Below are 13587 nucleotides of genomic sequence, written 5' to 3' on the forward strand. Positions count from 1 at the left end.
TGTATTATTAAAAAAACTTTAGACCCTGCAAAAATATTTGAAAGAAAAGATTTACATATGCCACTTCACTTCATCTGGTTTAAAAAAGTCTTCAGTGATACTGAAACACAGCTGTGTACGTAGAATGCCACAGTCTCTTCCATGTGATTTCAGGCTTGAACTCACAACCCTGAGGTTGAGAGTCACATGCTCTGCAGACTGAGCCAGCCAGGCGCCTCTCTGTTCACTTTTCTTCAATATTTTTTTTTCTGTTCCTCAGACTTGACAATTTCCATTCTCCAGTCTTCAAGTTCATTGATTTTTTTTCTTTTGTCTGATGAAATCTGCCTTTGAATCCCTTTAGTGAATTTTAAAAATTCAGTTACTCTACTTTTCAACTCCAAGATTTCTTTATTAATTTCTTTTAGGTTTTCTATCTCTTTATTAATTCTTCCATTTTGTTCATACTTAGCTTTCTTGATCTTCTCCATATTTTCTTGTAGTTTCTTAAGCAACTTTAAGACAGTTATTTTATTTTAAGTTTTTATTTAAATTCCAATTAGTTAACATACAGTGTAATATAAGTTTCAGATGTGCAATATAGTGATTCGACACTTTCTTACAACACTCGGTGCTCATCACAAGTGCCCTCCTTCATCCCCATCACTTCTTTCACCCTCCCCCCCACCAACCTCCCCTCTAGTGACCAGCAGTTTGTTCTCTATGGTTAAGAGTAAGACAGTTGTTTTAGTCTTTAATGTATCTGCCAAGAGATCTTTTTCAAGGCCAGTTTCTGTTGATTTTTTTCCTTTAAATAGGCCATACTTGTTTTTTGTGTGATTTTTGTGCCTTGGGATTTTTTTTTTTTTTTAAAGATTTTTCTTTTTATTTATTTGACAGAGATAGAGACAGCCAGCGAGAGAGGGAACACAAGCAGGGGGAGTGGGAGAGGAAGAAGCAGGCTCATAGCAGGGGAGCCTGATGTGGGGCTCGATCCCATAACGCTGGGATCACGCCCTGAGCTGAAGGCAGACGCCCAACCACTGTGCCACCCAGGCGCCCCAATGTGCCTTGGGATTTTTTGTTGAAAACTGGACATTTGAATCTAACAATGTGGTAACTTTGGAAATCAGATTCCCCCCTTCCTCAGGGTTTGCCTATTTTTTTGTTATTGTTAGTTTTCTGGGGCACTGCTCCTTCTATTCCCCTGGGAGTCACTCAACCAAAGAGGTGGGGCTGGCAGCAACGGGAGGAGGTGCAGAAACAATGGATGGCTGCCTCTTGTCTGCACTTCTGTGATCAAAAGCAGAGCACAGATCCCCAATATTTGGAGGGGGTGGGCTTCTTTTTGTTTACCCTGGCTCCCATACTTTGTGCAAGCTGCTCCAAGAACAGGTACACAGCTGCCTGTCCCCTAGGGTAACTGCTTCTATACTAGGAGCTGATATTAACTGAAATTAACCACAGTTTACTGTCCAGGTCTTCACCTGCAAATTGCCAGCCTTCAGTAGACTCCAGAGCTCCAAAATAGTTATATCAGGCAGATTCTGCCAGTGTAATTGTTGTCTAGGGAGAAAGATTACTGGTGCTTCCTCCTCTGTCACCTTCCCAGAATCCTCTGCAGTGCAGTTTTAATTTATGTCTCTTATTAGACTAAGGTTGCACTTCATTCCATATATTTCTATCCTATAACATTTTTTTCTATTGGGTTATTGTTTTCTTTGGTTTTTGTTAGAACTCTGTATAAATTTAGTTTTTTGTATAGAAGTTGGACATATTTTTTCACATTTTAAAATTTATGTTTTGATTTTGCTTATGGTGGGTTTTACCATGCATTAATTTTTTTTTTTTTTAAAGATTTTATTTATTTATTTGACAGAGATAGAGACAGCCAGTGAGAGAGGGAACACAAGCAGGGGGAGTGGGAGAGGAAGAAGCAGGCTCACAGCAGAGGAGCCTGATGTGGGGCTCGATCCCACAACGCCGGGATCACGCCCTGAGCCGAAGGCAGATGCTTAACCGCTGTGCCACCCAGGCGCCCCTACCATGCATTAATTTTTATATTTATGTGTTTGAGTTCATCCAAAGCATTTTACATAGTTATTTTAGTCAGTAGCTCAACATATACAAAATGTGTTCAATTTCTGGAAGAGCATATGAGAAATTGGTAACGTTGATTATCTTTGGGTAACTAGAATTACCTCTTTGGATTGTGGGGGTCTTCTTTTTCTTTTCTTTTTTTCAAATCTTTAATAATCATTAGAACAAAAAGAAGAAAAGCAAACCCAAGCCTGCAGCAGAACCAAGTAACAGTATCCCAGATTCCAGTAAATCGGTTTCCGTTCAAGAGGAGCAGTCTGTGCCTTCTTCAGAGAAAGGTGGTATTAATGGTTACCATGTCAACGGTGCCATCAATGATACTGAGTCTGTGGACTCTCTCAGTGAGGGTATGGAGATACTTTCAATAGATGCCAGAGAATTGGAAGATCCTGAGTCTGCCACAACAGATATGCTGGATAGAACAGGTGAGTTTATTAACAGGTCTTTGAAAAGTTGCATTCTGTTGAAAAATACAAGGGCTTCCTTGAGAAAGCAATCAATAAATTATATTTAGTTTTCGTCTTTTACTTTTTAGTTTTCGTTGGCCTTTTATGTGAAAGAGTTGATTCTTTTTTTTTTTTTTTTAAAGATTTTATTTATTTATTTGACAGAGATAGAGACAGCCAGCGAGAGAGGGAACACAAGCAGGGGGAGTGGGAGAGGAAGAAGCAGGCTCCTAGCAGAGGAGCCTGATGTGGGGCTCGATCCCACAACGCCGGGATCACGCCCTGAGCCGAAGGCAGACGCTTAACCGCTGTGCCACCCAGGTGCCCCGAAAGAGTTGATTCTTGAACAACAAGGTTTGGACTGTGTTGGTCCACCTGTATGTGGATTTTTTTTTTTTTCAAAAAAAAAATAACACTACAGTACTGTAAACATATTTTTTCTTCCTGATGATTTCTTTTCTTTTTTTTTTTTTTTAAAGATTTTTATTTATTTATTTATTTGACAGAGAGAGACAGCCAGCGAGAGAGGGAACACAAGCAGGGGGAGTAGGAGAGGAAGAGGCAGGCTCCCAGCAGAGCAGGGAGCTGGATGTGGGGCTCGATCCCAGAACGCTGGGATCACGCCCTGAGCCAAAGGCAGACGCTTAATGGCTGAGCCACCCAGGTGCCCCCCTGATGATTTTCTTAATAACATCTTCTTTAGCTTACTTTATTGTAAGAATACAGGATATAATACATATAAAGTATAAAATATGCGTTTATCAACTGTTACTAGTAAGGCATCTGGTCAATAGTAGGCTATTAAGTTTTATGATAGTCAAAGTTATATACGGATTTTCAACTGGGGGGCGGGGGGGGTCAGCATCCCAATGCCCACATTGTTTAAGAGTCAACTGTAATTATCAGAGGCCAAGAAAAATACAATTTTTATTCCATTGTCTCATATTTTAATTTTAGTTTAAGTCAGTCTTGTGGAAATCTTCTAAATTAATAATCCCTTAGTAGTGAGAGAGATCACAGAAGGTAACCTTAAGATTTTTTTAATTGCATACTTACTAAGAAAATGGTGATGATGAGTTGATGTTGATGGTATTATTCTAAGACTCAACACACTGAGGAATATATAATAATAACTGTAATCCCATGGCTTTCATGGGAAGTAGGCTATTGGTTTTTATAGTCCCACATTTGTTTTCTAGTAAAGATTTTAGATTAGTGTTAGTTGTAAATTCACATATCTTGCACATTTTTTGTTTTAACCATTTTGATAAATGCTGGGAAGATATTGGGAATGTCTCTTTTATTTTTTTAAAAAATTTATTTATTTGAGAGAAAGGGAGCACACACGTAGGGGACGGACAGAGAGAGAGGGAAAGAGAAACCTAAGCAGACTGTGCTGTGCGTGGAGCCCGCCATGGGGCTCGATCTCACAACCCTGAGATTAGGCCCAAGAGCCAGATGCTTAACTGACTGTGCAACCTAGGCACCCCGTGAGTATCTTTTTTAAAATTGGTTTTTTAATTACTTGTTTGTTAATCCATTTCCCGTTGCTCTGTTGCTGCTGGCCTTATTAACGTAATGACAATTTAAGAATTATTCTGTATTTCTTAGATGTTCTTTTATTGATTAGTTTGCTCACACAAAAAGACTTAGAGAAAGATATAGCAACAATGCTGACCTCAAACAAACCGAAGATACTCAGTGGCTTCCTTCTTTTATTCTGAGCTGGCACTCTTATTTCTAACTCTTTTAAAATTCATCGTTCCCTAGAACAGGGTAAAACTCTTTTGTCCGCAGCATAACTTACAGAAGCTATCAGAAATTAGTGCTATTGACTCTCTTGACTTCCTCGTGCCCAGAGCTACCGAGATACAGGGAACAAGCTAGTTTATCTAGCGATGGGTGAACACAGCCTTGTCACCCTCATGCAGGATGCAGCTCAGGGCTAAGCCAGATGCTGCTCATAGCCTCGTCCAACTGCTTCTGCTCTTTGTTCTATTTTGTCAGTTGTTTTTGTTCACAGCCTTTAAGAGGCATAGTTTTGCCTGAAACATTTTTACCTTTCTTACTTGTTTATACTTAAGGCTGCTTGATTGATTTACCCCTAAATTTTACTCTAAAATACTGGCCTCTTTCTTTGACAGGGTCCATGCTGGAGAATGGCATCTCTGATTTTGAACCCAAGTCTTTGACTATGCAGTCTACTCAGAATTCTCAACAAAATAGGAATGCTGCCAAAACTCTTTCAAGACCTACCACAGCACCTCAGTTTTCAAATCTGGGGATGGAAGATGTTCCACTCTCCTCCACCAACAAAAAGCTAGGTAAATCAGAAGCCTGCCTTCGAGAGAAAACAAAAAAAATAATCTGTTTTTTGCTAGCGAGGGCAGATTATCTCCTGGTTCCCACAGATAAGGTGTCAAAATGGTAGCAGTTAATACATTTTCTGTTTTTTAGGTAGTAACTACCCCTCTCTAACTCCATGTGCACAGTTGGAGCTTGATAGTATTTTAGATGCTGTACAGTCTTGTTACAATGACGGATCCTTCTAGGGAATGAAAGTCAAACTCTACTGGTCAGGATGACTTTTCTGCTAACATTAACTTATTTCTTTTATTTGCTTTACTGCAACATTTTTGTACCGTTTCCTTCATTTTTATCTCCTGGTTGACTTAACAGTAAAAAGCTCTGCCATCTCTGACGTGACATTTTTTAAAAAATATTTTCATTTCTCTTCACAACTGCGTGCTCTTAGTAATATCTGTCAGACTCTAGCTTTAAACAAGATCATTTCCTCTTAAGTAAGTACTCAGCATTGACTGGTGGTAGCTCTTTGCTTTTTTTTTTTTTAACTGTAATAATCATTTAAATAATCAGCCAATAATTAAACGGGTGGAGATGATAGCCTCTTTGAGTGTCATACATCTAAGCGAGGTGGTCCACTCCACTAAACAAATGAAACATAGAAACGTAAATGACACTTGTAACCTGTAGCTCTTTATTGAATTATTTAATTCACATGAGCTAAATTTAATTACGGAAGCTTTCTTTTTAAATCTAACATAACCCTCAGCGTGGTGCAGAAAAGCACATCAAAAATATTCAGTCAAACTTTAAAAAGAAAAGGACGAGGCTTGAAAGCTTTTAAGTAGATTTGGAAGGAAATCAAGAGGAATTTAAATAAAAAATTGAAAATCTCTATCTCGGCACATTATAAACTTCTTAGATCCATGATTCCACCTATCAGTTGCATATATAACTTTGACATTGGTGAATATGGAAATATTGAAAGGCGAATATGAATACCCACGCACCAAATTTCTGTATAGAAATAGAGAGTGTGCTGGGTAGGTAAATATATTTCATCTTTATCTACAAAGTTGGCTTATCCGCATATAATGCTTCAAACTGTACTACAGAGAGAGTTTTATTAATTTTGTGATGTCTACATGGTGAATTATATTCTACTGAATCCTGTCACTTAGAGAGTTTTGGAAACTTTGGTACCTATTCAAATACTTTTTTAGCCTTTTTTCTCACCGTGTTTTATTTCATTTTGGATAGTTTCTGAAGTTGCTGTCCTTAAATTCATTAATCTTTTCGTTTTCAACAGCTTCTAATCTGCTGTTAGTCCCATCCAGTGTATTTTTCATCTCAGACATTGTCTTTGATTCATCTCTAGAGGTTCAGTTGGAGTTTTTTTAAAGTATCATCCATGTCTCTCCTTAACATGTTTATGCTTTCCTGTGCCTTCTTTTTTTTTTTTTTTTTAAAGATTTTATTTATTTATTTGACAGAGATAGAGACAGCCAACGAGAGAGGGAACACAAGCAGGGGGAGTGGGAGAGGAAGAAGCAGGCTCATAGCAGAGAAGCCTGACGTGGGGCTCGATCCCATAACGCCGGGATCACGCCCTGAGCCGAAGGCAGACGCTTAACCGCTGTGCCACCCAGGCGCCCCTCCTCTGCCTTCTTGAACATATGGTAGCTGATTATATTAGCTGTTTTGATGTCCTTATTTCCTTCATTTTACATCTGTGACATTCCTGCATCTGCTTCTGTTAGTTGATTTTTCTCTTCGCTTTGGGTCATATTTGTCTGCCTCTTTGCATGCCTAGTAATTTTTTCTTGGATGCCAGACATGTGAATTTTTCTTTGTTGCTACTTTTTCTTTGTTGATATTTTTGTGTTTTATTTAAGTATTCTTTTTTTTAAAGATTTTATTTATTTGAGAGAGAGAGAGAGAGCACAAGCAGGGGGGTGGCAGAGTGGGAAGGAGAAGCAGACTTCCTGGTGAGCAGGGTGCCCAACTCGGGGCTCCATCCCAGGACCCTGGGATCATGACCTGAGCCGAAGGCAGACGCTTAACTGACTGAGCCACCCAGGCGCCCTATTTAAGTATTCTTATGAGTCGTTGTGGACTGTTACTTGGTAACAGTTTGAGGCTTGCTTCCGAGCTTTGTTAGGTGGAACTGGAGCAGCCTTTAGAGATACTTTGGCCTCATAACTGAGGCAGTGCCCTTCCAAGTGCTCGACTGGTGCCCCATTCTGGCTGCCGTGAACACGAGCTATTGGTGGTCTGGGTGAGGTCTGGGGCTTGTTCTGCCTGTTCCTTTCCAGTGGTTCTTTTTCCTGTCTCACTAGTTTCCTCACACCAATGCATTCAGAATCCTCTGTAGGTCTCTGTACCATTTTCTCATCTTTGTGTAGTGCTCTCCTCTTCAGTGTTCTGCGCTTAGAATTGTAGCCACCGTGGCCTCCCCAGTCCTCAACTCTGTCCCTCAATTCAGGATTAGGATTTCTCCTCCTTGTGCTGCAGCCTGGAAACTCTTGTGGCAGTAAGTTGGGGCAGTCATAGGCCTCATTTCGTTTCTGTTTTCTCAGATAAAAAGTACTGCCTTAATGTCTTTTTTATGAAAACCAAGTTTCATATGTTTTGTCTGTGTGTATGTGTTTAGTTGTTTAAGACAGGAGGAAAAATCCAACTCCCATTACTCCATCTTGGCCAGGATACCTTTTTTTTTTTTAAATCTATGGAAACATCAATTTTTTGTCGGGGAGGGTGGCCACTTAGGAACATTCTTCGTCCACGTAACATTTATACTTTACATGAGTGGGTATTCATATCTACCTTTCAAGTTACCTGTGCTCCTTTTTTATATTAATTGTTGGGTTTTTTTCCCCACAAGGTTCCAATATTGAAAAATCTGTGAAAGACCTCCAGCGCTGCACGGTGTCTCTTGCACGGTATCGAGTTGTAGTTAAAGAAGAAATGGATGCTTCCATTAAGAAAATGAAACAGGCTTTTGCTGAGTTGCAGAGCTGGTAAGTTAAGTTGCCTTTGATCACAGTAGCACAAAAAGGATCACTTACGAAGATGGTCAGCCACTCACCAGGTTCTTTAATTCCTGACTCTTAACTGCTCTGTATAGTAGGGAGAAACTTAGAAGTCCTGTGGTATATTTAGCTTTTTGCTTCATTCAACTCCTTTTGTTCACAGTGTGGGAATGGGTGGTATAGAGAACTCATGTTCTAGGAATGGGCCTGAGGTCGATAGTGTTCAGAAAGGGACAAATAATTATAGAATAGATCATGCGTCCTTACTTTAGGGTCTGTCTCTTAAACCAGGAACCTGCAACAAATGACATCATGTTTTTGAACAAAGTTATGAAGTAAAAAAGCTCTGTTTTTGCTTTCCTACCTCCTGTCATCCTTCCTAATGCACCCTGCCCGAATTGTCTCTTCTGTGCCTTAGTATTAGTCATTGACTTGTTTTAATTTTGTGTTTCTCAAACTGTGTTCTAAAAAATACTCATATCTTAAAATATGTTAGTATGTGTTCTGTAGGGGAAATAGGGTTTGGTAGTTAAAGAGATTTGAAACTACTTTTTAAAACATTTTACTACTAGACTTCTTAAGTGCTTTTCCAATGCTGATGTGCACTGTGAATCTACAAGAGGAAGTTATACTAAGCTATTTCTCAAGGGTATTTGATTATAAAATCTTTCGGGGGGAGAAATATATTCTAGTGTTTTTGAACACTCAAGCTGTTTTAACTATCATATATTAAGGTGTTAACTAATACTGAAACCATAACTCCTTTCTGGGGAGGTATTTGTATTTTATAAGGGACTTTTTTGAAAATAGAAAAGCTCTGAGGACCAAATTCAGTAAAGTGGTGGAAAGATAAGCAGCTAGGTTGATGTTTGGGGATTTAAGACTGTGTCTACTCTGCTTCTTTGTTAAACCAACCAAGATGTGAAATGTGAGAGGAAGGGTTCATGAATACAGAGAACCTACCCCACTCTTCCTCTCAACCTCCGTCTGTTTTCTTGCCTTCATAGACTTGGTTTGGTCACTTCATGCCACAGGAAACGAGATAGAGGGGATGTAGATAGCCTCAGTCCTCCCGTGGAATTGGAGAGGGGTTGAATTAACGAAGGTATAGAATAAAGCCTCCAAAAAGCTGCTGACACCTACTTTATCATTTGCAAAATGTAGAATGGTCCACTAAATCATCATAACCAAAAAGTACTTTTAAGGTAGATAATTCATCTGCTAGTCTACCCACACTTTGTCCCAAATCCTGAGTTTTCCCCCTCCGGTTTTATAGCTAGAAACTTAATGTCATATCTTCTGTTTTTCTTTTTCTTTCTCTCTTTTTTTTTTTTTTAAAGATTTTATCCACTTATTTGACAGGGAGAGAGACAGCCAGCGAGAGAGGGAACACAAGCAGGGGGGAGTGGGAGAGGAAGAAGCAGGCTCCCAGCGGAGGAGCCCGATGTGGGGCTCGATCCCAGGACTCCAGGATCATTCCCTGAGCCGAAGGCAGACGCTTAACGACTGAGCCACCCAGGCGCCCCACATATCTTCTGTTTTTCTTACATGCGTGTTTACTTCAGCCAGATTGTCTCAGGACTTAACATTCACATTTCCTCTTCCACGTAATTGTTAATGCCCCTTTCCTATCCTAATACGTTCTTCTGTGTCTTTATACTTCTGTAAATCTAACCAGTTCTCCCAAACTTAAATTAAGCTGCAACTTCTTCTGGAAACATTTCTAGGTAATTGGTTTCTACTCTTTCTGAACCTTGTGGGAGGAAGCATCATGCCCTTTGCCCTGGATTATTATCATGTCAGATATTATTGACTAATTTTGAAAAGAATAAAGAGCTAAGAGTAGGTCATCACAGCTTTGCTTTGATAAGCCTCTGGTCTCCATGATTGTTTAGCTTACTGATTACTTAGCCACAGGATCTGATTCTATTCAGAACCAGCCTGAACCAGGAAACACAGTTCCGGGAGAGAGATTTGTGAGTTCCTGTTGACTTGGAACTCAGCCAGGGGGAGCCTCCTTCAATAAATGACAAATGAAATGGTTTCCTGCCTGGGAACTGTGTGTTTAGGATTGATTAGCAGACGTGGCAACCAGGTCAATTTAACTTGAGGAAAGAGATTTACCTGCCCTTTCCTGCTGGTGCCCTTCTCTCTGGCTGATTGGGTTTCATACTACCTTGTTCCAGTGCCCCTTGTAGTTGCTACTTCAAGACGTAATTGGCAGGTGAGCTAACTCCATGTGGCACCGAACCAGAGCTTGGAGTTAATGTCACTTAGGAAGCCATTTTTTGGTATTGGTTATAGTATGAAAGAAAAGCAAAGCATTTTAACGAATTTGCAACAGTAAGATTACATTACCCCTGATGGGGCACTAGGGGAACTATATGGATAACTACTTTCATTTTGGGGCCAAATGAAAGCTGACACGTACCTGTAGGAAGGTAAAATCAGAGGCTTTCAGGTATATAAAACTTAAAATCTCTTTTTTGTGATCCAGTAATAATCATCTCTAGACCCAAGTTTACTTTTCATGTTCATGCATAAAATTTGTCTGACTTGGGGCGCCTGGGTGGCACAGCGGTTAAGCGTCTGCCTTTGGCTCAGGGCGTGATCCTGGCGTTGTGGGATCGAGCCCCACATCAGGCTCTTGCTCTTCCGCTATGAGCCTGCTTCTTCCTCTCCCACTCCCCCTGACTGTGTTCCCTCTCTCACTGGCTGTCTCTATCTCTGTGGAATAAATAAATAAATTCTTTAAAAAAAAAAAAATTTGTCTGACTTACATTGTTGGAGCTATTAGTTGACTTTAAGTTAAAGGCTACTAAGGAAAAAGATGTGGAATGGAACATGAAGCTAAAGTAGATAAATTAGGGGCGCCTGGGTGGCTCTGTCATTAAGCGTCTGCCTTTGGCTCAGGGCATGATCCCGGCGTTCTGGGATCAAGCCCTGCAGCGGGCTCCTCTGCCGGGAGCCTGCTTCTTCCTCTCCCACTCCCCCTGCTTGTGTTCCCTCTCTCGCTGGCTGTCTATCTCTCTGTCAAATAAATAAATAAAACCTTTAAAAAAAATAAAGTAGATAAATTATTTTGGACAGTTGTCGTATAATATGTTGGTGAAAATGCCAACAGGAAATGCACTCAACTTACCATTTAAATAAAAACTTCTATTTTATTGAAAGTCAAAAGATACTCATTTAAAAGGAGAAAATGCATAAGAAATCTGAAATTCTGCAACACATAAAGTCGGTCTAAGTTTATGCTTAAGTCTGAAATTTTTCCTAGCTGATTCCTCATTCATCTTAGAAAAGTTACTTCCTTTTATTTGAGCTTCCCTTTCCCTCTCATATTAAGCTACCTAAGCTTACCTAAGGCTTTTAGATGTTTAAATCTAAAGTCCATATAGGGGCGCCTGGGTGGCTCAGTCGTTAAGCGTCTGCCTTCGGCTCAGGGCGTGATCCCAGCGTTCTGGGATCAAGCCCCACATCAGGCTCCTCTGCTAAGAGCCTGCTTCTTCCTCTCCCACTCCCCCTGCTTGTGTTCCCTCTCTCGTTGGCTGTCTCTCTCTGTCAAATAAATAAAATCTTTAAAAATAAATAAATAAATAAAGTCCATATAAAGATGGTGGAAACTTAGGTATCATTTTATGAACCAAAGCATTTTTAAAAATGTCTAAAAAGCATAGAAATAAAGGAATGGGCTAATGTAACAATGTGTTATCAAAACATGTCCCAGGCACTCTCTAGCCTTAAATTATTCTTCAGTTTTTGCATGTTTAGTACATTGATACCTTATTTCTACTAGTACTTGGCCTGCATGGCTTTTGATATTCTTTAATTTAAAATTTTAATTCTTTAACCATCTGTGAAAATAACTAGTAACATATGAAAATTACAGTTTACCAGACATATTCAGTCCTATTATATGATTTATTTATCTGGATTTCTATCCTGAAAAGCAGGAATTTTAAATTCAACTTTACTGCTTAAAAGGAATTCAAGTCTTAGGTTAAGCAATTTGTCTAACATGACATCATTAAGTTGCAGACTCAGTGTTTGAATCTCTGTGTTCTGACTCCCAGTAACCTGTGATTGTCATCGCATCTATCCTTGATAGCCCACTTCTCACTAAAGCTTGGAAAGAATGCTAGAGACTTGGTACTTGTCACATATATTATTTCCTTCTCAGCTTTTATAAAGGCTATGTAACAGAGGAAATTTAGGGATTAAGGAATTTTGTCATTATGGAACAAGGTTAGAATGAGGAGGACCAAGATTTTGACTGAGCCTATAAAAGCCTTTATAAGTATTTTTTTAGTTCAATAAAATAAATCTATAAGGTGGAATATTCCATCCAAATATTACTTTGTAATTCTTAAGCCCTAAATCACTCTTCTTAAGTCACAACTTGGAATGACTTGTGATTCACATATCCTCCAGGTCATATCCTAGTTGTGGGGAACGTATGAAGATTGTGGGAAAGGTAACTATGGAGTGGGGTCAATTAGAAAAGATTTCTAAGGGGCACCTGGGTGGCTCAGTCGGTTAAGCATCTGCCTTCGGCTCAGGTCGTGATCTCAGAGTCCTGGGATCGAGCCCCACATCTGGCTCCCTGGTCAGCGGGGAGTCTGCTTCTCCCTCTGCCTCTGTCCCTCTTCCCCGCTTGTTCTTGCTCTCTCTTTCTCTCAATCTCTCAAAAAAAAATTTTTTTAAATAAAAGAAAGAAAGAAAAGAAAATATTTCTAAAAGGAAACGAATCATTGTTAAGCCTTGAAAGACAGATAGGATTTACAGTGGCAGAAAGGATGGGACTAGGACACTGCTTTTAGGAGGACTGATCTAAGCAAAGGCAAGGAAGAAGCCATATAGGGACTCCATATTGTGCAGCTCCAGCTAGAGGGGGCAGTAGTTGAAAGTAATAAGGGATGAAATCAGAGACCAAGGTAAAACGAGAGCATTTGATGAAGGAATCTGAATTTTGTGTTTTCTTTTTTTTTTAAGGTTCCAGCATTCCTTCTTATGTTTACTGTGTTTCCCATCATTATAACCGTTTTTAAAAATAGGAGTAGGGGCACCTGGGTGGCACAGCGGTTAAGCGTCTGCCTTCGGCTCAGGGCGTGATCCCGGTGTTGTGGGATCGGGCCCCACATCAGGCTCCTCCGCTATGAGCCTGCTTCTTCCTCTCCCACTCCCCCTGCTTGTGTTCCCTCTCTCTCTGGCTGTCTCTATCTCTGTCAAATAAATAAATAAAATCTTTAAAAAAAAAAAAAAAAAGGAGTAAAAGTCCTGTAACTCTGCCAACTTAACACAGAATTAATTTTTTATTTTCTGTGTTCCCTTGTGTTGCCCATCTACATGCATACATAATCTTAATAATTGTAATCATAGTGAGTATAATTTTGTAACATACTCTTTTCATTTAAAGTTGTATTTGATTCATCTCTCTGTAACTGCTTACACTCTGCTAGTGTGTGTGCGTGTTCATTTAAGAATTTCTAGACAATGGATCTGGAAAGTATAGTGATTTACCAAAGTTAATATGAAAGCATTTTTACTAAGTAGATACTCTGCTGAAACTGAGGAATCAAGATGAGTACCAAAATTAGAATAATAATTGCTGCCATTTACTGAGCCGTTATTGTACGTCAGAAGCTTGTACGCACGTATCTCTAATCTGTATGAGATCGTACAGTATCATTGTGTATGATGCTCATTTTATAGATGAGAAAAGATGG

At 39.6% G+C, this 13587-nt stretch overlaps 1 protein-coding gene across 3 annotated transcripts in view; it reads left to right on the top strand.

Annotated features, from left to right (window-relative positions):
* Positions 1 to 13587, top strand: part of SPATS2 (spermatogenesis associated serine rich 2) — a 138451-nt gene that overhangs the window by 108387 nt on the left and 16477 nt on the right. For all 3 annotated transcript variants that reach the window (XM_034645028.1, XM_034645027.1, XM_034645029.1), the window contains exons 6-8: positions 2243 to 2504; positions 4670 to 4849; positions 7714 to 7849. In XM_034645028.1, the coding sequence (XP_034500919.1) occupies positions 2243 to 2504; positions 4670 to 4849; positions 7714 to 7849 (578 nt within the window). The remainder of the gene's footprint in view (positions 1 to 2242; positions 2505 to 4669; positions 4850 to 7713; positions 7850 to 13587) is intronic.

The sequence above is a fragment of the Ailuropoda melanoleuca genome, chromosome 16, assembly GCF_002007445.2.
Source record: "Ailuropoda melanoleuca isolate Jingjing chromosome 16, ASM200744v2, whole genome shotgun sequence".
NCBI lineage: Eukaryota > Metazoa > Chordata > Mammalia > Carnivora > Ursidae > Ailuropoda > Ailuropoda melanoleuca.